At 46.0% G+C, this 27549-nt stretch overlaps 1 protein-coding gene across 2 annotated transcripts; it reads right to left on the bottom strand.

The window, feature by feature from the left end:
• Nucleotides 1-863: 863 nt before the first annotated feature.
• EFHD2 (EF-hand domain family member D2) lies at nucleotides 864-27549 on the bottom strand. 2 transcript variants are annotated; one of them, XR_013841614.1, is made up of 5 exons: nucleotides 27176-27549; nucleotides 8961-9108; nucleotides 6708-6842; nucleotides 3131-5001; nucleotides 864-3070 (listed from the first exon to the last, which is right to left on the bottom strand). XR_013841614.1 is itself a non-coding variant. In XM_079987298.1 (4 exons), the coding sequence occupies exons 1-4, from the start codon at nucleotides 27481-27483 to the stop codon at nucleotides 4867-4869; spliced, it is 726 nt and encodes a 241-aa protein (XP_079843424.1). In that variant the 5' UTR covers nucleotides 27484-27549; the 3' UTR covers nucleotides 864-4866. The 2 variants fall into 2 exon arrangements, 1 of the variants encoding a protein (XP_079843424.1); XM_079987298.1 differs by having other exon boundaries at nucleotides 864-5001.

Genomic DNA, 27549 nt, shown 5'->3' on the forward strand with positions numbered 1-27549 from the left:
CCAGGGGCCAGCGCTGTCCGGAGACACTTCCAGGTCATGTGGCCAGCGTGACATCGCTGCTCTGGCGAGCCAGAGCCGCACACGGAAACGCCGTTTACCTTCCCGCTGGTAAGCGGTCCCTATTTATCTACTTGCACCCGGAGGTGCTTTCAAACTGCTAGGTTGGCAGGCGCTGGGACTGAGCAGCGGGAGCGCACCCCGCCGCAGGGATTCGAACCGCCGACCTTTCGATCGGCAAGTCCTAGGCGCTGAGGCTTTAACCCACAGCGCCACCTGCGTGCCCTTTATTGGGTTACAGCCAGTGCTTTTTTCTGGGGGGATTGCAGGGGTACGCATACCCCTAAACATTTTGTGAATCTTTGTACTCATGTCCATTTAATGTATTTATTTTTCCTGATTTGAACTATAAAATGGTGATTTTCTGGATTCAAAATGAGAGTACCCCTAAACATTTTTATTTTTTAAGGAAAAAAGCACTGGTTATAGCCAATTCTAGAGTTACTCAGTGTAGACCCACTGAAGTTAAGCGACGTAACTTTTTTGGACTGAGTTTTACTGTATTATCAATAATTATTTTATATGTACCATTTACCTTTTTCCCGATTAAGCGGCCTATAAATCTTTCCGGTAAAAACAAAACAGGTGCAGGTTCTTTTTCGTAAAGCTCCTCACATTTCCTGAGCGTTCGCGGTCTTAAATCCTAGCTTTTTCAATGGTACACTTTCAGATGTGCTTCACGGCAAACTCAGCCACAAGAACTTGAGCAGCTGGCAAAATTCTAACCTTAAAGTGATATCAGTTCTTGTTTTTCTCCCCCCCCCCCAAAAAAAAAGAAAGTAAACACAGCTCTGGACCACACAACATGCTTATGAAATATATTTTTTAATTACTTTTGGTTAAAAAAAATAAAATCATACCACTGAAATGGAACAGCTTTTGGAATCAAAAGCAGAAACACATTCTTTTCAATCCATCCATTTAAACCTATTTGGTGGGTGGGTAGGTGGGGGAGGGAAACAGGTTGAGAAGAATGGAAGGAGAGACTGAATATAACACTTTCTTAAACCCCCTCCCCACTCCTGACCCCCCAACCACCTATGTTCGCAATATGAAAAAATAAACAAAGCCTCTGAGATCAACGGAACTTTTGCCAAAAAAATATAAAGGGAAAGAAAGGGGAGGAGGAGACCGGAGGGGATTTCACATGGCAAATGAGAGAGAATGGACTTCTTCTTTTTTTGCTGGGTAACAAAATATATATGTAACAAAATATAATGTCAACTCTCTGGCTTTTAAAGCTCAGCTTTGCTCAGGGAGCTTATACTGCCAAGGGCACGGACTTCCCTTGTTGCTACCTCAAGTCTCAAAAACAAAGTGGTCTATTCAGCATTGCCAACTTCTAAGAAAAATAGTTTCCCGTCCTCCTCCACTGCAATAATCAGAAATGAGCAGGTCGAATGTGGAATCAAGAAACACACCGCCCCCTATCAAAGTCTGCAGGTCACAATAATTTTTACTTTGCACATCCCAAAGGGGGCACTTCAAGTGTATGGAAAAACACCCCTTCCCTCCAAACCACCCCCCCCCAAAAAAAAACCCACCCCGCCATTGGAACCTTTATACAGGAATGCTTCCACGGGAATTAAAACGTTGGCAATGCTAACTCTTATCACTTTCCTTTTCGAGCTTTGAGCTAAAAAAGCATTTATTTTTTTTGAGTAGATTTCTCCCCTTGTCAAACACACTGAGGGTTTCTGCTTCAGAACCTGAATTTGACAACCGGGGGTTGTCTCTTTCTTTAATGATCACAGTGCATGCAAAAAATTAAAACAGAATAATAATCCAGATTAAGCCATTTGAACATTTAAAAGCACTTAGGGGTGGTCTCCCAGCCTGAACATTCAACATGAATATAGACTATTACGCTTTTCTTACAAGTTTTGCCCACGTGGGTCTAGATTTGGGTGGATTTGCCCAGAATGTGTAGGTATGAAAAAGGCTTTTCTTTTTTTAAAGATAGCTTTATACTTTTCTGCAAGAAGAGTTGCCTGTTGCATCACAACTTCAGCACTTGGGTTATTGCCATGATATAAAACACACACACACACACACAGAGAGAGAGAGAGAGAGAGAGAGAGGTATGCTTTTTCTGGACTAGCTCAGTTGGTAGAGTTATGGGTTCAAGCCAGCCCCACCTTGGTCAAAACAAGCATTGCAGGGGGTTGGACTAGATGCCCCTTGAGGTCCCTTCCAACTCTACAATTCTATGATTCAGTGTTATGCTTTTCTAGCAAGAGCCCAACTTACAATGCCCTTTGACCCCACTGCCCCATGCAGCATGGTTAAGGCCTTCATCCACACTGCACAAAGTTAAGTTTACTGGAAGTTGAAGGCATCTGTAGATGGTGCTAAAATAAGATCGGTGGGAGGGGCAACACCGTAAAAAAATTATTACTATTATTATTATTATTATTCCACCAAAATATGTATGTCAAACCACTTTCTTTTTCCTGAGCAGCAGCACCTTTTAAAATGGCAAACTTACGGAGCGATGAGCTAATCAATAGCAGGGAAATAAGTCTTCAGAATGCAAGCCGACAACTTATGAGAGGAAGGACCCCTCAGATGTTTAGGTGGGGCTGATGGGACAGATGTTGGTCCATCAGGATCTGGTGGACCAGAGGTTCCCCATTTGCGACTTACAAGGACAAGGCTCCCTATCTAGTACAGGTATTCGATGGGAGGCCGAGAGATTCACAGTATTGAGCGGATGCAACCTAGACGCAATGGAATGTGCCAACTTTGTCACAGGCTTAAAAGAAGATGGCTGCCATTCAGGACAATGGGTTTCCTGTATTGGCTAGTGAACCTATGAACCATGAGACTAGGGTGACAAAATCTCAAGGCTCCAGCCTAATTGGGGTGGATGGGGAGGGAATCATTGGTGTGTGTGTGGCCGACACAGCTTTCTCTCTTCAAGTTCTTGGGGACAATAAGGCTGAACCGTAGGCAGTCCTAATACACCCAGCCCACTTTGCCAATGGTAATGGCCAAGGAGCCAACACAACACCTTCCTGCCTGCAGTGAGAGCAGGAGGAAACACAACCCCCTCTCAAGGAAGAAGCGCAACCCCCCTGCCCAGGTGGGCAAAAATGCAATGCTACAGTGCCCCTCCTCTTATGAGGGGGAAACGCATCAGCCCACCCTCACATTCAAGCAGCAGTAACTGATGCCCACTGGGACCAGTAGGGTGGAAGGCAGGGAGGCCAACAGTAGGTGGCGCCAGAGACAACGACAGGCAGTGCCTACTATTCATTCTGGCTTTGTTGCCATCCTCCTTCCTGTTGATTTCTACAAGGGGCAACATTAAGACTCAGGATACAGGAAGAGCCACTCCTTTTGATTGGCTGTAAGGGAGGCAAGTGGGGGGCTGGCTAAGATTGGTGGGGAATGGACCAGCCTCTGTTGCATGCAAGCAAGGGCAGGGGCACTTGGAGAACACATTCGGTTCAGCTTGCCACAGTCCTACACCAGTTTGCCATTTTTGAAAGCCTTCATGAAAATTACTCAGCATTTGAGTACTCATTTCTCTAATATTCACATTTGTCCCAGGAGCACCTTAGAGACCAACTAAGTATCTGAAGAAGTGTGCATGCACACAAAAGCTCATACCAATAACAAACTTAGTTGGTCTCTAAAGTGCTACTGGAATTTTTTATTTTTTTATTTTGTTTTGACTACAGCAGACCAACACGGCTACCTACCTGTATTCAGATTTGTGTATGCAATTTTGCGGGACGTACCCATTTCCCCAAGCATTTTTGCTCTAGTAAGATGTATTCTGGGGGGAGCTATTTCCATGACAACATGCATTTTAGGTGCACTTTCACCTAACACATACATGATTTCTTTGGCTGGAGTACCGTATTGCAAAAAGAAGAAGAAGAAAAGAATGCGGATTTCACAGAGCTGCATTTCATTTCTCGTGTTGTTTAGGAAAAGGGCAAATTCTGCAGGCTGGCATTGCAAACTGAGCCACCCTGGAGAGTCTGCAGATTTCCTACTTTCCATCACACACACACACCCACACACCTGGTTTTTTGGCAACACTTCAAGCAAAGGGACTTTAACATGATCAATTAAAGCATTTTTGATTGGAAGGGATTGCACACGCTAAAGTTGCATTCTTATTTTCTTTTGCACAAGCACAGCTGTCGGAGCAAGGGTACGTTCAGGCCTTCCCCGCAAACCCCGGTCTTCGACCGTGAGCCAACGACCACAGCGATCACCAAACCGGCTGGGAGATGAAATGGTTCACAAGTCGAAAGTGCAAAGCCTGAGCTCAGGACACGCCACGCAGTTACAAAGAGTTAGGAAACTCCCACCAGACAGACACGACACGCCATTCACAGGTAAAAGACACGGAACTGGCCCACAGGAAAGTGGATGGGAGAGGCAGCCTCTGGGATGTTTACCTGTGGTATTTACAGGTCTAGAAGAAACAAGAGAGATGTTGTTTTCACAGCCCGAGGCCTGAACGACTCCAGATTTAACTGCAAATTCTTTTCCACATTGGTCCAAACACAAACCACAACCTAGGGTTGCCAACTGACCGGGAAACCCCTAACTGGGCCTGCTCTTGTGCCTTCAACGGCTGCCTGAGCGGCAGAAAATGGGAATGTTTCACAGCAGGGAGGTAAGCCTCATCACCTGCAGATCAAGCAGCCGCTGAAGGTGCGACTCAAAAGGTGGGAACCGCACAACCGCTGGCAACTTCGCATTGTTCCCGGTTTCGCTAAAGGACTTTGCTGGGGCGGCTTTCGCCGCGGACAAACGTCCCTCCCAGCAACGCTCGGGCTGGCCCTGTCACTGCTTGAAGGCCGACTGCAGTTCTTTGAAGGCTGCTTTCCTCTGCTTCATCTCCTCTGCTTGCCGCCGCTTCTCTTCCTGCTCTGCCTTGATCTCCTCTTCGAAGCGGCTCGTGACATTCATGGCTTGCACCTGGAAGCAGAAAAACTGGACAGGTGAGATCGAAACGGTCCAAATGGGCAGCTCATCTCACTACAAACACTTAGCGCCAGGAAGCAGGAACAGCCTATGAGGAAGAGGAAGGATGAACCAACGATCCCAGCAGTACAACATCAGAAAAATGCCTGCAACCGAGTCTGGCCATTGGTCCACCGACCTCAGTATTGTTAACACGGACCAGCAGCAGAGTTTCCGACAGGATTCTCTCTTCCCCATGCATACCTACCTAGAAATATCAGAGATTGAGCCTGGAGCCTTTTCACTGCAAAGCTCTACTACGGGGCTAAAGTCCTTTCTCTAAAAGTGAGGTAAGGGTAGCCTCATCACCTGCAGATCAAGTCCATGGGTAGCCAAACTAAGGCCCAGGGGCTGGATCCGGCCCAATCTCCTTCTAAATACGGCCTGTGGATGGTCCGGGAATTAGCATGTTTTTACATGAGTAGAATATGTCCTTTTATTTAAAATGCATCTCTGGGTTATTTGTGGGGTCTGCCTGGTGTTTTTACATGAGTAGAATGTGTGCTTTTATTTAAAATGCATCTCTGGGTTATTTGTGGGGCATAGGAATTCGTTCATTCCTCCCCCCCCCAAAAAAAAATATAGTCTGGCCCCCCACAAGGTCTGAGGGACAGTGGACTGGACCCCTGCTGAAAAAGTTTGCTGACCCCTGTTGTTATGTACTGAAGTTCTCACCCTGGGCCAGCAGGGGGATACTATAGATAGTTCAGGTCCACATATGCAAATAAGGGATCGAAAGTAACGTTCAGTGATTGGATAGTTACAGAAAATGGTTACTGTTGCGTTTTAGTGGAGCTCTATATAAGCAGGCTGGCTGAACCCTTCAGTTCAGTTCTGTTCTGGCCTGTGAATAAACAAGAGCTGTCTGAAGAATCGCTGTGTCGTCTGATATGTTCACCCACAACTTAACACCTGGTTTTGAACAGAGGGCTGGTTTTAACAGGGAATTGCTTTTTTCTGGTCTATCTAACTCCATACTTCTCAATACTAACTTGGAAGGAGCTTGCCAGGGTTTCAGACAGGACTTTCTGTTTCACACACCTACCAAAGAATATCAGAGGCTGAGTTCTGGACCGTTTGCATACAAAACCTACCCTCTGCTACTGAGCTGCACCTCTTTTCCATCTGAAGATGACCATTCAGTGGATTCAGTTGGGAAGGGCCAGTGTGGTGAGTATCTGACTAGAGCTAGCTCCTGTTAGTAAACTAACAGGAAGAGAATGTGGTCTGAGGACTTCCTTTGCTTATTATTATTTTAAGGTAAACTTGGGTAGCTAGAAATACCATTTCTGACGCACACTCCATAAATGGTACTGGACTGGCACCCCCTGCCTACATTATCCGCCTCTGCTCCTAACCAAGCAAGCTTCTAGTCCCTCTTACCTGTGGAAAGCATGCAGGGAGGATTCTGTCCAATCGCTCCACAATAAGTCACCTTGTTCCCGCCTTCCACTGCTCTAGCCAATGAGCGGCAAGGCAGCAGGACTAACTGACAAGTGCTTGCCTCCGAGGGCTATTTGCTATGGTTTCAGGGGGTGGAGGCACTACGAAATGCCTCTATGGGCACATAGGAACCCACTCCATGCTGCCAACCCCTGTCTTGGGCTATGTGCAGACGGAGGTATGATCCCAAGGGGTCAGGGGACCCAGCCGCTCCTTACTTTGGCCTCGAAAAAGCTCTTGGCTCCCTTGACCCCCTCCGTTGAAACGTCAATCTCCGACAGGCGGGCTAAGGCGTGCAGGCCGCTGTCTTCCTCCAACTCGCCTGCTGCAGCTTTGCGGAAGATCAGAAGAAACTGGAGGCGGGGAGGGGGGCAAGACAGAAAACACAAACCTCCTGTGAATTTCATTCCTCCAGAATCCCATGAGAATCCTGCTTGCAAAAGGGACAGAGTAATACAGTGTGATTGCACCGCAGGAGCATTGAACTCATGGAATTGCAACCTGACACGGTTGAAAGCTGGCAATAATCCTGCAAAATTAAAATGCATGAAAGAAGGAGAGCTTTTAAGCTTCCAGGCTTACTTACCAGGCTCTGGGAGGTTCTCGTGAGATCTTAAAAGCTCTCTGTCTTGCTTAGGGTGGGGGAAAGGGATACTGAATTGGCTGCGAGGTTCAGGGGGGGAAAGCAGAACTGAACCAATATTTCTCAAAAGACATTTTATTTATAAAGTGTCTATGTACCCTGCTTTTCAGCCCCCAAAGGCTCCCAGAGCAGCTTACACCCAACCAAAACACGACCGTCGCTACCCGCAAAGCTTACAATTTAAAAAGAACACAGTGTGCAAAGGAAAACAGACTGGGAGGGAAGAGGAAAATCAAAACTCCCACACTGATTTCTTCGGACAGAGAGATGATGAGCTTCAGTTTTTGAAATATGGCAGCCGTACTATATGCATATATATCTATATACTTTTGTATTTTATTAGGAACATATTGTTTTTGTCGTTGGGAGGAAGCTGAAGAATGGGGGAAAAACAAGCATGTCTCCTTTAAATAATAAATGATTTCCCTGCCTTATAAAGAGGATGGAGAATTTTGAGAGGCGGTTCGGATACAGCCCAAGCCCAAAGCAATTCAGGTGGCTGCTTTAGGGCAAAACCGGGGACCTATTTTGTATCAGAGCCATAGAATCTTTTCCCCTACAATGTTTCCTCGCTGCAGATTTCTCCACCTCCACGAGAAGCTATTCGTGGCAGGGGGAGTGGCAGTATTATATATCCCCTTGGTCCTCTCAACCATGTAGGAAGGAATCAAACAGAAACCTTTCTGAGCTGCATCACTGCAGAGGCAGCTCTTTTTCAGGGCAGCCTGCCCCAGAGCCTTTGCCTCTCCACAGAAGCCTTTGCCTCTTTTTCAAAAGGAGAATTTTCCTGCCGTCCCCATTTGAGAAAGAGTTTGATTTTTCTGCCTTGGCTTTATTTTTATTTCTTGCTTCTGGGCAGAAAAGAAAGAACGAATTAAGAGTCTATTGCAGCAGCCCTACAGAACAGCATCCACTTCTATTTTGGGCTGTCCATTGTTGCGCTTTGCTTTTTAATACAGTGGTACCTCAGGTTACATACACTTCAGGTTACAGCCTCCGCTAACCCAGAAATAGTGCTTCAGGTTAAGAACTTTGCTTCAGGAGGAGAACAGAAATCGTGCTCCGGCGGCGCGGCAGCAGCAGGAGGCCCCATTAGCTAAAGTGGTGCTTCAGGTTAAGAACAGTTTCAGGTTAAGAACGGACCTCCGGAACAAACTAAGTACTTAACCTGAGGTACCACTGTATATATTTTTTAAACTCCTCCCATCCAAAGTGACTGCAGGAATCATTTTTGCAAGAGGGGCCCCTCTTCTGTTGAGTGGATGGCTGTAATTCAAACCAGTGACCCAACTGGCAGAGTCCTTTTCCTGCCCCCCAAATACAACTTTATCTCTAAATTACAGTGGTACCTCAGGTTACATACGCTTCAGGTTACATACGCTTCAGGTTACAGACTCCGCTAACGCAGAAATATTGCCTCGGGTTAAGAACTTTGCTTCAGGATGAGAACAGAAATTGTGCAGCGGCAGAGGGAGGCCCCATAGCTAAAGTGGTGCTTCAGGTTAAGAACAGTTTCAGGTTAAGAAAAGACCTCCAGAACGAATTAAGTTCTTAACCCGAGGTACCACTGTATATGGATGAGCATTTTTTGAAGAATGACGTTTATCTATTCTGGAGGGCCACATTCCTCTGTGAGCAAGTCTTCCAGGGGCCAAAAACAGTGTTGGGTGGAGCCACAGATTATTGTATGGCAGGCTCTGTTCCAGAGCACACGGCCCCTGTGAGGTGGCCCATGAGGGAATGTGGCCCTCAGATTCCCCATCCCTTATTGAAAGCATTCTAAACCCTACTTTTTGAGTCGGATAGGCTCTCTCGCCGTAACTATTACCTCCCGGAAACTGAGTTTGCCGTCAAAGTCTTCGTCCACCTCCTTAATCATGTTTTTCAGCCCCAGGTGCGTTTGGGGAGCCCCGAGTTTCTCCATCATCAGCTTCAGTTCCATCAGGTCAATGAAACCATCTTTTCCTGCGTCATACCTGCACAAAGAAGAAGGAATCTTGAATCTGACCAAAATGCCAACTATGGTTTGCAGGCACAAAACCCAGAACGGGGTTGCCTCTCTCTCAATAAGTCAAAAACCCTCGTGACAAAGAGTTTCTAGTCTTTTTTAATATAATCTTTTCAATTAAATTTTTCCAAAAATAAAAAATAAGCACACAACAAAAAACAATACATAATCCAAATATTGAGATTACTCTGAATCTCCTGACTTCCCCCCATCCCTTCCATGGGGATTCAATTTTCAACTGCTTATCAGTACTTCTCCAATTTTCCTTCTTCCCATATCATCTATATGTTCTGTTACATTACAAATGTATTTAAAATCCTGCTAATGTTTTGACATGTTTACAATAATTTTGACATGATTACAGTAATAAGCATCTCCCATTCTTTTTTGAATTTCTTGTCTTCTTGATTCCTGAGCTTCCCAGTTAATTTTGCTCAGAGTTTAGTCTTCTCCCCCTGAACCCACTAAAGAATCACCTGTTCAGTATAAAAAAAAACAACTTTGCACAAGCTCTCTGCTCTTATTGTTCCCTCAGAGTTTCCATCCACCAGTCTTTAAGGCTATTGTTTGGATTTACCGTATTTTTCACTCTATAAGACGCACCAGACCACAAGTTTTTGGAGGAGGAAAACAAACAAAAAATATTCTGAAACTCAGAAGCCAGAATAGCAAGAGGGATTGCTGCGCAGTGAAAGCTGCAATCCCTCTTGCTGTTCTGGCTTCTGGGATAGCTGCGCAGCCTGCATTCGCTCCATAAGACGCACACACATTTCCCTTTACTTTTTAGAAGGGAAAAAGTGAGTCTTATAGAGCAAAAAATACGGTATGTGGGCCTTTCCTTTCGCTGTACAGTTACAGATTAACTAATGACAGAACAAGTTTCCTTCTTTATGCTTCTCCACCCAATTTGCAAGTCAGGCGTGCTGCTTTTCCAAAGTTAATTGGTGGCAAATGAGAGTAACGAAGGCTGCCTGATTAGTACGAGACGGCAGTGCTAATGGCTCCAGGGCGGCCCGAGGCCTAAATGGCCACCAATCCAAAATAGCAACCGAGTGGGGGTAAGGGTAGTGAACCTCTGGGTCCCCAACGTGGCACATCTTCAGGGAGAGATGCCCAAAGGCATTGTGGGAGAATAAAAATGGCAGCTGCCATTGGAACGTGAAAGGTTCTCTTAAATGAGTGGGGCTGTGCGTTATGTCAACAAATTTTGGGATCAGGTGGATTTTGAACTTGGCACCACACGAAAAGATCTATATGGACCCCGGCTTGGGCTGAGCTTCCCACGTTTGTGGGAGATTTGCTCCAGTTTGGATAGCACAAGTTCCTGTAGAAAGATGAAAAGCGGAATTTAAGACTGGAAAAAATGAGAAACCAAGTAAGCTGACATGGACAGATCCTCAAAATGGAAGTGGTGCTGCAAAAACCATGGGCCAAAAGCTAGGCTGGTCTTGGTGGCCTGTTCGATAATGCAACCCTAGTTAAAACTAGATTCCATTAGAAACAATAAATCAAGTCTGGGTGTTCCTGAGTGTTCCACAACTGTGCTTTGGCCACACTTCTTACATAAGGATGTCAAGGAACTGTCCTAAGTCTTCACCAGTTTTGTTTTGGCTTCCCAAACTCCAGGTCAGAGAAAGCTTAGAGTCTCTTATCTAGGGTTGCCATATGTCCGAATTTCCCCGGACATTTCTGGGATTCCAACGACTAGATAGGCATCCGAGGGGAATTTCAGGAAATTGGCAAAATGTCCAGGGTTTTGTAACTTTTCCAAAAATAGCTCAACTTTCCCCCCAAAAGTTGGCCTGATTTTTTTACTTCTTGAAATATGGCAATCCTACTTTTATCAGAACTGCAAGGGTGTGATTCTCTTTGCATAAGATAGGTCTTATCATGAAGTCTGCAGCCTTTTTTAAACCACCCAAAGGGCAAATATATGCAGATCAGAGCTTTGCCCTGTGTGTAAGGGCAGTGTGCATTTCTATGACAACCCCCTTTTGCTTCAGGACAGAGCAAACGCACGTCACATCTTAACCCTCAAAGGTACGCAGTGCAACCTTGGCTTGTAACACTTGATAACTGGAGAATCCTTCAAAACTCAGCTTCCCCAACAAAGCTAGTCCTCACGGGTACAGATATCGATGTCTGAGGCACACAGGAAGTGTCTGCAAAGGACGCCAGCACTCCTAGAATGGAGCTAACCAGAAAGTGCGTGACAACATGTCCTTTGCTCATGTCATAAATATTCAAATAATTTTAAAAAATGTTGCAGAAGACACCTGCAAAAAACCCCAACAACCCTCCTGTCCCCACCTATCTGAAGGTGCCCTTATTTGGATATCAGCTGGGAAGAGAGCAGTTCAGGATTTTTTTAAAAAAATAAATAATAATATAAGTTGTGTGTCTTTGCTTCTCAATTTGTACTTGTTATTTTATGCACTGTGACTTGCTGTTATTTTTTATGGATTATATTTTGGAAATGTTTTGTTGTAATTGTTAAGAGTGAATTTATGTTTAATCATTATTTGCTGGTATTTAGTTGTATTGTGTACTAGTATACTAATCTAATGGATTGTTGAATATTGCTTTATTTGGTATGTTGCTTATTTTAAAGTTGTTTTTATTATGGCATTCTTGTGTTGGGTCAGATTGTTAAAAGGTGTGTTTCTTCAGCTTGTTAACCACCCTGTGTTTGGTTATATAGAAAGGCAGTATACAAATTAAAGGTGAAATGAAATGAAACCTAATTGCAACTAAAACCAGTAGCTGCACTTTAAGTAGGAACTATCTGGGGGCTATGAGAGGTTGGGGTCACCCTCCACTTGGCCTCATAGTCCGCCGTTGCTCTGGGAACATCTGAAAACTCTCCAACATTCCGGATTTGATTTTTAAAATTTTATTTTCAACTCACTAATATTTGCACTGAGTGTTTTCCAAACCGCTGGAGTCATCGCCAAACCGCTAAATGGACCCTGGAGGGTTTTTAGGTTCTCAATGGAGGTGGTTGCTTAGTACTTGAAAGGATGCATTCAATGCACCAAATTGATGCTTTGCAAACCTGCCCTGCTGCGGTCCGGTGGAGGTCAAGGCTAATGACATCCTTCAAAGACTCCCTAACGATACAGATACTTTCAATACAAAGCTTCCATCAAAAGATGACCGCCAAGAAACTACCAAACTCGCTCCCCACAAGAGGTAGTGATGGCTGCCAACTTGGATGGCTTAGAAAGAAAGGATTAGACAAATTCATTGAGGATATGGCTACCAATGGCTACTAGCTAGGATGAATATGCTCTGCATCCATGGTCAGAAGCATTATGCTTCTGAATAGCAGTTGATGGATGGGAGAGTGGTCTTGTGTTCAAATCCTGCTTGTGGGCTTCCCATTGGAGCACCTGGTTGGCTGCCGTGAGAACAGGATATTGGACTAGGTGGGCCTTTGGCCTGATCCAGCAGCAGGGCTCTTCTCACATTCCCTTGCATCCCTGAAAAGGATCATAGAATTGTAGAGCTGGAAGGGATCCTGGGGGTCATCTAGTCCAACCCCCTGCAATGCAAGAATAGGGATCGAACCTGCAACCTTGGCATTATCAGCACCACGCTCTAACCCACTGAGCACACATAAATATGTGATATTTATTATTAGGGCATCATCCTCCATGTGCAGGGATCGCTGGGGCTTGGCCCAGGCCACATGATGAGTTTGCAGCAGGCCCGAAATTCGAACACAGGACCTCCTGATTCAGTCTTTTCTCCCACTTTTTTTTTAACCCCAATGTGACAGATATTTATTTAAACCCACTCTACCAACCTTAACTTGCACACAGGATTTTTTTGGTGCTTCTAAACAGGCGGAACGCTTCCGACATCATTCTGTTTGGTGACTAATTGACAGCTCTGCCTGCGGACCAACTGCAAGAGATTAGAAGGAAGAGGCCCACTAATCTAACCTAGCTCTTTGCTCCGGGAGCAGGAGATTAATGCCCGTGACTATTCTGCAAAGCTGATTAAAGCTAGATACATGTGTGCAAATTGCTCGTACCTGGTTTAGCGGGGGAAATTGGGTTTTTTCTTGGGATGCCAAGGAGAACGGCTGCGTTGCTTTGAGTGCACTGCCACTGAAATCATAAAGTGCTGCAGCTGCTTTGCCTGGACTTCCGTGGCGAGAATTTGAGGAGGAATTAAGTGAGTGTCGAAAGAGGTTCCACTGTACATGCAATTCGCCCTCGCCGTTGGCCATATTGGCGGAGGCTGATGGAATTCTCAGCAACACCCAGAGGTCCACAGGCCCCTGGTTAAAAGGGGCAGTCTGAGGAATCGTGGGGTGGGCAGCTGAAGGGAGATGGACAACTGTTGTCAGAAGAGTGCTGTATGACAGCGGTGGGTGGGGCCCAAAGCAAAAGTGGGTGGAGCAACAAATGCAGATTTGACTTAGTAATGTAGGTTAGTTTCTACAAACAGACACACCTCTCCATCCACTGCCAAGGCAAGCGAGAGGTTTTAGCAGAGGTCAAGCGAGCACATTGCAAATCAGACACTCCAGGGCTGGATCTAAACTGATTGTAAAATGGACCACTCCTGTACAGAGCCCTTTTTTGGCACATTTTTATAATGCATTTTTAACATTACAACTGACCAGTGTAGATTTGCCCCAGGAGCATGCAAAGTGTAGCTAGGAAGAGTTGCGAGGGCCAGTTAAGGGGTGCCTGGAGGACTATGCTCCCTGCCCCCATTCCTGGGCCTGAGTTTCTCCACCCTTGATGTACAGTGGTACCTCAGGTTAAGAACTTAATTCGTTCTGGAGGTCCGTTCTTAACCTCAAACCGTTCTTAACCTGAGGGACCATTTTAGCTAATGGGGCCTCCTGCTGCCGCCAGCGTGTGATTTCTATTCTCATCCTGAGGTAAAGTTCTTAATCCGAGGTACTACTTCCAGCTTAGCGGAGTCTGTAACCCAGAGTGTCTGTAACCCGAGGTGTTTGCAACCCGAGGTACCACTGTACTTGAAGGAACCTCCATATCTAGTGGCAGTCTGCTGCTGAATATCAGCTTGGTTTCCATACCTATTATCATCTTGGTCGTTCTCCTCTGTACATCTTCCAGCTTGTCAATATCCTTCTTAAACTGTGGTGCCCAGAACTGGACACAGGACTCCAGGTGGGGTCTGTCCAGAGCAGATTATCTCCCTTGAACTGAACACTCTACTTTTGTTGTTGATGCAGCCTAGAATAGCATTACAGTGGTACCTCATGTCACATACGCTTCATGTTACATACGCTTCAGGTTACATAGTCTGCTAACGCAGAAATAGTGCTTCAGGTTAAGAACGTTGCTTCAGGATGAGAACAGAAATCTGGCGGCACGGCAGCAGCAGGAGGCCCCGTTAGCTAAAGTGGTACTTCAGGTTAAGAACAGTTTCAGGTTTCAGGTTAAGAACGGACCTCCGGAATGAATTAAGTGCTTAACCTGAGGTACCACTGTAAAAATTTTTTTGACACAGTATCACACAGTCGACACATTAAGCCTATGGTCTACTAACTTCTTAGATCAGTGGTTCCCAACCTTTTTTTGGCCATTCATTTGGAGGAAGCCTAAAAGGCCATTAACTTGGTCTAACTCATTCTAAAATTGCCCCCCTTGAAAAATCAAATTCCCCCCCCCTGTGGGGCATGTGCCCCACGTTGGGGGACACCGCCCTAGATCATTTTTGCATGCACTACTGTCAAGCCAGCTGTCTCCCATCCTATTTTTGCATCCCTTGACTAAGTACAGAACCTTACATTTGTCCCTACTGAAATTCATTTGGTTAGCTTTGGCCCAGTTCTCCCATCTGCTGCGGTCATCTTGAACCCGGGTTCCCTCTTCTGCAGCTTTAGCAATACCCCTCCCAGTTTGGCGTCATTTGCAAAGGCAGCCAAAACTGTCAGAATAAAGCAACTTCCTATGCAGGAGCGTTTTGAGTAATTGCGGGCTCCAAAGATGTGCCCAACCTTTCCGGGCAGCGGCGCAGCAAATTCGCCATGAAGCCACCCACAGCTCTTGCGAGCTTACCTTTGCAACACATAGCAGAGGCTGAGTCATTTCCGACACAAAGCCCTGCATCGAGGAGACTGAGCAAATTGGCAAGCGGCCCAGCGTAGCCCGGCTCAACCCGATCAAACATCCTGCTCAGATCGGTGCGGCATTCAGAACAGACACAGGCTGGGGAAAGCAGATTTGGCAGACTTGCTCAAGAGATGCAGAAACTTGTGACTATTTCACAGTTTTCTGTGTGTGTGTGTGTGTGTGTGTTTTCACACCCCCAATCTTATAGATTGGAGGGGTGTTGGTTTACTCATCCACAGTTACCAACCTACTGGTCTGACTAATTTGCAGAAAGGCAAGGAAGCCGTAAAAGCTTTATTGCTTAATGCAGAGAGCAGAGTTCTTTCATGGGCTGGTACCAGGCTATGGCACAAATAAAGTAAACTTATTGTTCCTACTCTGGGGGTTGGTAGGGGTGCAGGAGCAGGAAATATTATTGCCTCCATGCAATGCTCTCTGGGCATCAGGCTGGCTAGTATTCGCCTGCCCAGATTAGGATCGACAGACCGAGCAGGAGATGTGAGATATGGTTAGGGTGACCCATCTTAAAACACGACTGCTATGAATCATCCCATGTTGTCGGCGCCTGAACAAATGCAGGCAGCTGAAAGCACACTGAATGAACTCAGATTGCCAAGCTGAGAGGCGTGGGTATCTCCCCCACTGCAGGGGTCGGGACCTTTGGGTGCCTCCAGAGGCTGTTGGACTCCAACTCCCATCAGCCTCAACCAACATGACCAATGGACAGGAATGGTGGGAGTTGAAACCCATCACAGGTGGGGACCTCTTTTCAAACCAAGGGCTGCAAAAAGCATTATCAGAGTTCAAGGACAAATCACATTAAGGGGTGTGACTGGGGAGGGGATGTGGCCAGAGGAGGTTTCTGAGGGACGGGTGGAGGGGCTTAGAGGGCCACATTGGGTCCCTGGGCCTGAGGATTGCCCCCCCCCATGTTCTACTAGTATATGTTAGTTCACACATGCAAGCATTCTTCCCTCGACTAACTTGCAATGGACCAAACCAGTAGAAAAGAACTGCATTTGGGACCAAGACTATGTCCTGGCAAAACAGTGCAATCCACGCCCCACCCCCCATCCTCTCTCTGTTAAAAAGAAAGTATGAAATATTCTCTCAAGTGTTCAGCTAAAATCAGGCTGCATGTGACATACTGCATTACTAAATCAATTACGGAGCCAAGTTGGACTGCAGCCAGGGGGAGAGTTTCAGCCGTAGGGGGTGCCTGGAAGCATCTTTATGTCGGGTGGAAAAAATCTCGCTCCAACAGCCTCCTGCGTCAGCCCGGCTAAATTATTTGCGAGGTCCAGCCACTGTGCATCTCTGCGGAGCCTGCACAAGATTTGTTTCCTGTGAATTGCGCTCCTTAGGATGACAGAAGGGCATCGCTGCAGGTTTACAGACTATTTAATCTATGTGCGGACAGATTCAGGTGCTTTGGAAAATCAGAACAATTATCATCTCAGGTCTGCTCTGTGTTAGGTGGGTGGGTAGGCAGAGGGAAGTCTCACTGAGCTATATGAGAGGGGAAAGTCATAAAGTACCCTGTGGCATCTCAAAAGACTCACAAATGCATTATGTCATAACATATTTGTAATTCCATCATCTTCTTCCTCCCACTACATCTATATTTTGGAAAGTTATTTGTCCATCTGTTCTCTATGCGTTCAGACTCAAGATATCAGCACCAAATTTGGCATGATGGTTCTATCAAAGAGAAGGTTTGTATTAATGTCTGGATACAACTGGACGCCATTTTGAATCAAGATGGCAGATGGAAACTTATAAAACTGCATTGGGCAGGATTATAGTTTACTCAATAGCATTAGAATGAAAACATGGGTTTTCTTTCCATTTTGAAACTAAAACAATTTTTCCATTTATATATCTTAGTAGTTTTTGGTTTCTTAGAATTCCCAAGCAATGCCAGGTACTGTCTGTTAGTCTACTATATTACACATTGGAAAATCATCTGTCTGTCTGCTATGCACTGGGATATCCCTTAAGATATTGTAACCATTTTTTTCAGTTCCTGGGACTGAAAAGCAGGATTACACCTATTTTGGGACACAATTGGATGCCATTTTGAATCAAGGTGGTGAACTGAACCTTCAAAACTGCACTGATATTATCCGCTGATTTCAAATGTTCACTGATTTTTTGTTTTGTTTCTTAGAACTCCCAAACAATGCTGCGTGCTAGAGTGCATAATAAATAATCTGCAGCAGACCAAGATGCCAATTCTGCCTCCATGTCCACCCTGGCAACACTGTCACAGGACCTAATAATGTCATCTGCAACATCAGGGGTTAATTCCCCAGCTCATCTTCCAATGTGTTATCACTTGCATTCTACGTAGGACAAACAAGACCGTCTCTACAACAGGCATAGGGAACCAGTGGCAACTAGTCTGGATGTTGCTAGACTCCAACTCCCATCAGGCCCAACCAGAACAGCCAATGGTCAGGGATGATGGGAGCTGGAGTCCAGCAGCGTCTGTTGGCCTGCAGGTTCTATGCAAAGGATAAATGGCCACAAATCTGACATCAAATGGCAATATCCAAGAAACTCGGTGGCAAAACATTCCAACCTCCCAGGAAATTCTGAAACTAAAGATGGCTGCAGACTAAAGAAGGGCAACTTCAAAGGGAGGGTGGAGTGTGAAACCAGTGAATTGCAATAAGTCAGGAGGTTCTATGCTATCACTGAGTCGGGACGATGGATTTTTATCACATCACTTGTGTTTGTTGGCTAACCAATCCTGGCCTGTTTTTTTAAATGAATGACCACTGAATGTTTACTTTTCTGCATTTCATTTCCCTTCTGACTTGATTATACCTTGAACTACATCGTCCCCAATCATTTACATATGTACAACCCCCACTTCCTGTTGGAATTCTGCCTCGGTCAGAGGTATGTGCCTATCTGTCCAGGCACCGGCTGAATTCCTTTTGACCTCCCCCTGCGACTCCCGGCAGGTAAAACAGATGAGGTCCGTATCGGCGATTTTTCCCAGACTGTGAGAAAAACACACCACTGCTTCTCCTCCTCCCTGCATATCCCCAGGGAGGGGAATCAGACAGACAGAAGTGTATTTACATGTCTTTATTTCTGTCTTTAGCAGCCATACATACAAAGATGTCTGCACTCTTTGAACAACAGAGAGAAACTCTGAAACTCCACCCATGTACATCCTGTACAGGTCATATGACACACACTGAGCTCACATCCTGTGCTCAATACGGAGAATGGACTGCCCCTTTATTGCCATGGTAACAGTCACAAACATCCTGTCTGGCTTTCCAGCCTCCAGCAGCTAGCTTAGCTGCTGCTTCTTTCTTCTGCATTGCTTCTTTATGGTAACACTTCCACGATCAGACATACTCATGTATGTCTTTGCTATATAGCAATATTGTAAGGCTGTCATCACGCCACAGAGAGATGACAGAAGAGCAAGCAAGCAGGAAGTACAGTGGTGCCTCGCAAGACGAAATTAATTCGTTCTGTGAGTTTTTTCGTCTTGCGAATATTTCATCTTGCGAAGCACGGATTCCCATAGGATTAGCGGTTTTAAGAAAAATGAAACAAATTTGCAAGACGTTTTCGTCTTGCGAAGCAAGCCCATAGGGAAATTCGTCTTGCGAAGCAACTCAAAAAACGAAAAACTCTTTCGTCTTGCAAGTTTTTTGTCTTACGAGGCATTCGTCTTGCGAGGTACCACTGTAGTCCAGGCAAGGAGGGAGACTGTTTAAAGGAGGGAGACAGTGCATTTCAGAGAATGTCTCAGCAAACCGCTCTCTGACGCGCCCCTCTTTGTCTGTTAAACAATGCTATTAAAAGGAGTTGGGGATCAGGGTGAGCTGTGAGGGGATAGGCGAGCTGTGAAGGGATGAGTGTGGGGGAAGAAACGTTGGCAAAGGTGTGGGTGGGTTTGGCGAGGAGAGTAAGCAGGCAAAGCAGTCCCTAGTGTGTGTGAGAGAGAGCACAAACCCCTGCCACGCAGGATAGTACAGTGGTTCCTCGGGTTAAGAACTTAATTCGTTCTGGAGGACAGTTCTTAACCTGAAACTGTGCTTAACCTGAAGCACCACTTTAGCTAATGGGGCCTCCTACTGCCACCGTGCTACTGCTGCACAATTTCTGTTCTCACCCTGAAGCAAAGTTCTTAACCCGAGGTACTATTTCTGGGTTAGCGGAGTCTGTAACCTGAAGCATCTGTAACCTGAAGCGTCTGTAACCTGAGGTACCACTGTACGTCAAGCATCTGTAGTCCACGAAATCTTATGCCATAATAAATCTGCCAGTCTTTAAGGTGCCACAAAAACACTTTGTTGCTTTTTCATCTAGAATAATAGTTTCTTTCTACTTTGGCAAACTAAGCAATGATAAGTGACGGCAAGTGAGAGCGGAATACTTAAGAGCTCTTGCAGGGAGAAGGTTGCTGTTTTGAGAGTGTCTGAGCAGAAAAGGCAATTTGCAACAAGGCGGGAGGACCTCCAGATATGGAAGGCGGCATGGGAAATACTGCAAACTGGCCCCAGCCAGAAAAAACAACAACTCAGTGTTAATAACAGAAAAGGAACAGGTCGCAATAAGAGGAAGGCGAAAATGCATATTACGGGAATGAAGAGACAGGAAGCCAGGAAACTTGATAGTTACGGTACGTCTCATGGTGTCAGATGCAGAGGGAAAGCGGTTTCGGGTTTGTCACACCATTGTCCATAAATCAGCAAATTTTGTGTCATGTGGATTTGGTTTAATAAGACATGCTGTGTGTGGTGAGCTTGTTGTGGTCCTCTAAATCTTTTTTTTATTTAAAAAAAAATCCTCATGAAAATTCTTCAGCATTTTAGTGCAAATCTCTCTTAAGGAACACAACTTTGTATGCAGTTTTAACTAATGTGCACATTTTGGCAAGCAATTACCCCCAATAAATTGTGTTTTTGTATGTTATTCTCACAAGTATATTCATTTTACGCACATTCTCTCTCCCCACCAATATATGAAAAACATACAAAACATTGGTTGATGAACAGTGGTTTCTTTCTGTTTCAGAAAGTGTGAATTAGATAAAGTTTGGCTTTAAATGTGAACTGAATTGACTTTCTCTCCCCCCCCACCTGCTCCAGATGTTAAAGGTAAAGGTAAAGGGACCCCTGACCATTAGGTCCAGTTGTGGCCGACTCTGGGGTTGCAGAGCTCATCTTGCTTTATTGGCCGAGGGAGTTGGTCATGCAGCCAGCCAGACTACGCTGCTTCTGGCAAACCATAGCAGCGCATGGAAATGCCGTTTACCTTCCCGCTGGAGTGGTACCTATTTATCTACTTGCACTTTGATGTGCTTTCGAACTGCTAGGTTGGCAGGAGCAGGGACCAAGTAATGGGAGCTCACCCCGTCATGGGGATTCGAATTGCCGACCTTCTGATCGGCAAGCCCTAGGCTCTGTGGTTTAACCTACAGCACCACCCACGTCCCGTGCTCCAGATGTGCTGAACTTTAACTCCCATAATCCCTAGCCACTGGCTATACTTGTTGGGGTAGATGGGAGTTATAGTTCAATAAAATCTGGAGGAATATAGTATCATAGAATTGTAGAGTTGAAAGCGAATTGTCTTCTAGTTCAACCACCATGGGTTCCCTACACCTGGTTCAAGAATAGTCAGCAGGGTCAGCCTGACCCCATCTTCATCTGCCTTCCTGGCTGCCCTAGTAAACTGTAGCCAAGATGTACAGAATCCGACAATTTGGGATTTCACTAAAGTGGTGGGTTTTTTTTCTTATTCCACTCTTAAGTTCCATATACCATCTTTCGACATCAGTTTGTGATTTATTTTTTTTAAAAAGAGCATCACAAAAACCCACTAGCATTTTATCGCCCATTCCTCCTAAAGCACACATTTCTGTGTGCAATTTTGGCTTATATACACATTTTTGCAAGCAATTTTCGCCAATGCATTTATTTTTATTATGATTTGCCTTGCCGTGTACACTTCCCCCTTACAGATGCATCTTTGTACTCCTGCCTTTGATGGGAGAATCGCACGGCAAAACTGGGAGACGTGAGGATTTTAAGAGGCGGCTGTGTTTTGGTCCGCATACTGTTTTGGGATGTGGAAACGAGGTAGTTTCGCATTGAAGTGCAAACCTACACCATAGATGATTCCACTTGAGTTGTCCCTTGTAAGGAAGCGTAATGGAACCCTGTAATCGTTTTACATCAGGTGTATTATTACTACTGCAGCCTCGCAGGCGCCATGTGGAGTCCCACTGCCCGTCTGTTTCTTGCTGAGATCTTTCTCAAAGCATATCCATGGTTTCACACACTCCCTGTTAATGATGTGGGGAATTGATGGACCTCCAGATGTTGGGGACCCCCCTCCCAACTCCCATCAGCCTAACCTGAACATTTTTACCTACACACATTCGAACACCTCACTCTATCCAATGTGTCCCAAGTCCTTGAGGACCCTGGACCATCCATTTCTGGGCACCGCAATTTAAGAAGGATATTGACAAGCTGGAACGTGCTCAGATGAGGGCAACCAAGATGATCAAGGGCCTGGAAACCAAGCCTGATGAGGAACGGTTGAGGCCGTTGGGTACTCACAGCCTGGATAAGAGGAGACTGAGAGGAAATATGATAGCCATCTTCCAATATCTAAAGGCCTGTCACATGAGAGATGGAACAAGCTAGTTTTCTCCTGCTCCAGATGGTAGGATCCAAACCAATAGATTCAAGTGACAGGAAAGGATATTTTGTCTAAACATCAGGAAGAACTTTCTGACAATAAGAGCTGTTTCTCAGAGGTGTGGACTCCCTTGGAAGGTGGCAGAGTCTCCTTCCTTGGAGGTTTTTAAGCTGAGGTTGGATGGCCATCAGTCCTGGATGCTTTAGTTGAGATTCCTGCATTGCAGGGGGTTGGATGAGATGCTACAATTCCTTGATTCTATGATTCCTAGGCTAACTGATCATCATTTGCTGCAGCATTTGGGTCATTCACACAACTAACTTTCGCAGGACGTTCCTGTTCAGCTAATATTTGATTGTTCCCTCCTAGCACAGGATTGCAAAAGATAGTGACACAGTAGCTGCTACGCTGCTTTGCTACATCTGTGCACGCTCCTTTCTGTTCTGCCGCATTTTCACAGCACGGGGTGAATGAATTAGGGCAAGCTTCCTGGGTGCATCAGCCTGCAACTTCCTCTCTCTTTTCCTGGCCAGCGTCTCATCTGCAATTGCACTCTCAACCCTGCACTGCAGCCAAGGACACATTTCAAACAAGGAAGGCAACTTCAGAGGGAGTGGTTCAAGTGCTCTGGGACACCCCCAGCCCACTTTATATTTCCCTTGCTAAGGACAGATGCTGCCTCTTTCACCACAGAGGACCTTGGCTTGACATCAGCAACGGACACAGGTAGAGAAATTTAGCAGCAAGAGATTCTGACCCAATGCAGGCTCCAGCGTGATACCAAATTTCAGGTGCTGAAAAGGCTGGATTTCAAAAGAGAAACGCTAAACACAGTTCACCTGCCTGCTGTCTCTCTGCAGCTTCTGTAATTTAAACCAGAAAGATCATCTCCCGTAGCATATTCTACTTTCCCCAGCTGGAGAGGTCATTTATAAGTCTGGGTTAAACTGCAGCCTCCTTGGGGCGGGGGACCTCTCTTGCCCTATGAAGAAAGACTAAAACACTTGGAGCTTTATAGTTCAACAACAACACTGAGGATCCAACTAGACATGGCACTAAACATCCCAGTTTAATCACCAATAAAATAATAATTACAGAAATATTAATAGCAGCAGCAGCAAGTGACTGGAGTGGGGCACTCCTGATTTTCAACATGGGAGGGGTGGGATTTGCACCAGGAAGGCAGCAGTGGAGAAAAAGGTTAAAGCTTCACATGTCAGACAGAGTCAACGTGGTACCCCTCCAGATGTTGTGGACTACAACTCCCATAATTCCTGAGTACTAGCCATGCTGCTGTGGCTTTGGGGATCGTCATCCACAACTGTTCTTCCTGCTGCAACCAAGCAATCAAACTAATAAACCTGTAATTAAATATAGTTTCCTGTATTTTTCTACGCTGGGATACAAGAGTTACCCACTTAGGAACAAGCCAAGGCATTAAGCCAATTTCAAACTGTGGTTTTATATCCTGGCTTATTCTGAAACTGCTAACGATAATTTCCTGGTTTGGATGAAACAGGAACCGATATGGAATTAAGAGACTTCCTGGTCTGATTGCACATGCCAGAGAGGAAGTGGAGAAATGGACTGTGTGTGACAGGGAAACTTGTTCTATCTCAGTTTCTGAAGCTGATGAACTAATAATAATAATAATAATAATAATAATAATAATATTTGCACCCTGCCCATCTGACGGGGTTGCCCTAGCCACTCTGGGCAGATTCCAACAAAGTATAAAAGCACAGTAAGACATCAAACATTAAAATTTTCCCTTTACAGGTCTGTCTTTTTCTTAAACACATATAGTTGTTTCATCATCAAATCCTTAGCCATTTGACCAAGCCCAATCTTAGCTCATTCTAGCCCAGACAGAGAAGAGTCTGCAGTGACTACTTCCTATTGCATGGAACATTAAGCTGTTTCACTGCAAACCAGCATGAGTGGCTTTAAGTTTAGAGGGTGAGGGTTTTTTTTTTTTTTTTTTTTTTTGGTGGGGAGGTGAAGGATGAGGCCAGGGATCTAAAGCAAAATACGTTTCATAGCCTCTCGTAAGAACACACTGCAGATCAGCCGTAAAGGTTGTGCAAGGCACGAGGGCTTGAGTGCGCTTGTGACTGCATTGCACAAGGACAGAAAAGGACAATTTGTGATCGAGTTGCCTAGGGACCTGAGGGCTTGTGCCTTCGTAGGCAGCTTACAGATGTTATGGACTAAAATTCCCATCCCTGACTGCTGGCTGGGACTGAAGGGAGATGCAACATCTGGATGGCAACACATTGGCTACTCCTGCCTGAAGCCAAGGTCTTATTTTGTGCCATTTGTTAAGAGCAGCCTTGCTGAAACAGGTCAAGGTAGGTCCGTCTGCTTCCAACAATTATCAGATGGAGATCTATGGCAAGAAGACAACAGCTGTCACAACTTGTTCACCCCCCAAACCTGGGTCTGCTGCACCTAATAAGGGAGCTTTATTGAGCTATCACACCTAACAGCCATTGACAGAGCTGTCCTCCTATGTGACTTATTCTCCTGGAACATTTCCCAACTCTGGGTCCCCAGATGTTGGGTTTGTTTATTTATTTGACAACTGTATAAACTGCTTCACAGCCCTTGAAACAGTGCACAAGAAAAGGTAACAATGAAGCAAAATACAAAGAAGTACACAATCTAAAAAAACAAAACCATCTCCACAATTATTGTTCCACTGTGATTATTATTCTATCTTACTAACTATGCTACATCATCATCATCATCATCATCATTATTAATTATTATTATTTTATTTATTTACTACTTACTGCCCAGGTAAAAACATAAAAACCTATCACACAACATTGTTAAGATTCAGGATAATTAAAAACAGACAATCAAAGAATCTCATTACGACATTAAAATCTATACGACCACAATGTAAACCATTTTTACAGATGTACAATCTGTAGCTGAACCACAGCTCGCATCACCTTTTACTACTGGCCATAGTCCAGATGTTGGACTATTGACGGATGTACGGTAGTCCAACATCCAGGAACCCAAGGCTGGGGTACCGAGTTACTAAAGAATTTAGCACATGGCCTGCACAAATGGAAACTGTGCAGAGAGCCCAAGGGAATGTCAATTTTTATCAGACATGCGGGCAACTGATCTGGATCAAAAAAGCACAGAAGTCCCCTGGGATTCTTGCACCCAAAAACTAACCCAGAATAGGGCTGTGGCAGAAGAAAAGAACAGGGAGCTGGGAATGGTACGGCGGTCCTTGCTGTGTCGCTTTGCCTCTTGCAACCCGGCTCTTCCGAAGAGGAAATGCCTTTACAGACGGAGAAGTCATGTCTGCCAGGAAAATGGGAACTATATGTCTCTGGTTTTACATTTGCATCATCATAGGGGCTTATTTCCCTAGGGCTGCCCAGGTCTCAGAGACGTACAGTCTCCCCCCCTTGGGACTGGTTTGGTGGGCATCACTCATCACTAAGCAGGAAGTGTTCCTGTCTGGAAATGCCTTTACAAGGGGATAGGGCACTGCAGCCCAGCAGCAGAGGATCTCTGCTTTGCATGCAGGTCTCAGGTGCATCTCCAGGTAAGGTGCATCTGCCAGACAATCCTGAGCTCAATGGACCCATGGGCTGACTTTGCCCAAGTGTCCCTCTCTTCTACACAGAGAGCCTTTGCAGGGTGGGGGTCACCTTTACCTTGCCCTCCTGGCCTCTAACTACAGGTGTGTGGCAGCGAGCTATGGTTCCTCAGTGGTGAGTAAAGAGCACTCTGTACATGCCCAGCTGCCCCATCTCCAGTAAATCTAGTGCTGAGGCCTGGCTCACATTAGTCTCTCCCCTCCCTCCCCCCCCCCCCCTCACACACACAAGCATGCCTTTCAGGAAATTGAGATGGTTCATTCCCACATGCAACTACACCCTCCTGATGTTATTGTGTGTGTGTGTATGTGTGTGGAGGTTTTCTGGATTTTCTTTCTTTGCAAAGAGAGAGAGAGAGAATTCGTTTTATTTTTCTGATCTGCACATTGCACAAAACAGTTTGGGGTTTGCAGCGCTGCAGAAAACCGGAAAGATTTAAAGCAGCACATTTTCACCCAGCCAGCCTCTGCCCACCCCTGCCTGGATTTCCCTGCTCCTGGTGTGGCTCAGAATACTAATGACTCCCCTCTTCTGTCAAAAGGGAGCAGAGTTTAGTGGTGGTGACGTGGTGGTGGGAAAGGGGGAGGAGCAATAAGCTTTCCAGACAGGTAAGGAAAACAAGGGAAAATCCCCTACGTGCTCCCCACCCACCCCACAATACGGCTGCAGTCTCCGCTGGTTCCATTCATACATGAAAACTGGGCGGTGCAAATGAACCCATGTTCATGAGTGTACAAGGGGAGTACATACAGAAGGGGGAGATTTAGATTTTCTGTATCTGGCATCCAAATGTCTTAAGCCCTGGCACCTTGGTGAAGTGGGGGGGGGGGGGGAGAGGGCACTTGAGAGAAATGGTGGCACACCAAAATCTTTGCCCCCAGACCAGGACTTGAATCACAAGTGGTGGTTGTTGTTTAAAAAATGAAGTTCTAGAGAAGACATAGAGGGGAGCCATCACTGGGCCAAAATCATTTGGGGGGGAGAGAATGGGGGTCATTGGGGATTTCTTTATTTGTCACTCAACCTCTCCCCAACTCCAGAATCCAAGCACTGCCCCAGACATCTAACTTGCAGACGCAGCGCTGTAACAAAACACCCCATTTCTCTAGAAGTGGGGTTCTCCGCAACCTCTCTGTATAACCTTAAAAATACCTCTGACATGCTGATGTCGTACAAAGAAGGGCAGATCTCAAATTGTGGAAGAAAAGGTGTGTCTATGTGGGAGTTTATAGACCCCGACTTTAACCCCTAATTTTAACCATATCCTATCTCCTCCCTGCGACCTTTTTAACGCCCCCACCCCCACGCTGTGGGGACCAGCATAAAATGTAAGGCAGCCCCTTCCATCCAATCGAACTGGGTTTCTCCTTCCGCAACCAGAAATACCAAAGCAGACAAGCAGCCCCTGGAACGCACGAAACAGAAAGGCTCCTGAGCTAGTACAGAGCGCATTTCTGTAGAGGGAGAGAGGGAAAAGGCTGCCCGGGTCAGAGCGAGGGGTGGGGCGGATGCAGGAAGAGAAATCCCCCCATCGCAGCCTTTCCAGATTCCGGGAGGGGGGAAAGGAAAGCAAAAGCGAGAAGGCACTCTGCTCATGCTCAGAGGCCTCTTTCCCACTCACTGTCGAAAGAGCCGCTCCATGTCCTTGATCTGCCTCCGGGAGAACTCGCGGAACTCGGTGTAGGGGCTGAAGACGCGGTGCTGGGCGCCGCCGCCGGGCGAGAGCTGCGCGGGGTCGTTGAGCTCGGTGCGCCGCTGCAACTTGGCGCTCAGCTCGCCGTCGGCGCCGCTGTCCAAGGCCGGCGGCTCGGGCTCCGGCTCGGCCTCCGGGTGGTGCTCGGGCGGCTGCGGCTGCTGCTCGGCTTCGCCATTGTGCTCCTCCACTTGCAAGCGGCGGCTCAGCTTGTCGGCCAGCTCGTCGGTGGCCATCGCGGACGAGAGGCGAGCAGCAGACGAGCTGATCCGGCCCGAGCGCGCCTCCTCCCGCTCGCTCGC

The sequence above is a fragment of the Podarcis cretensis genome (assembly GCF_951804945.1).
Source record: "Podarcis cretensis genome assembly, chromosome: 8".
Lineage (NCBI taxonomy): Eukaryota > Metazoa > Chordata > Lepidosauria > Squamata > Lacertidae > Podarcis > Podarcis cretensis.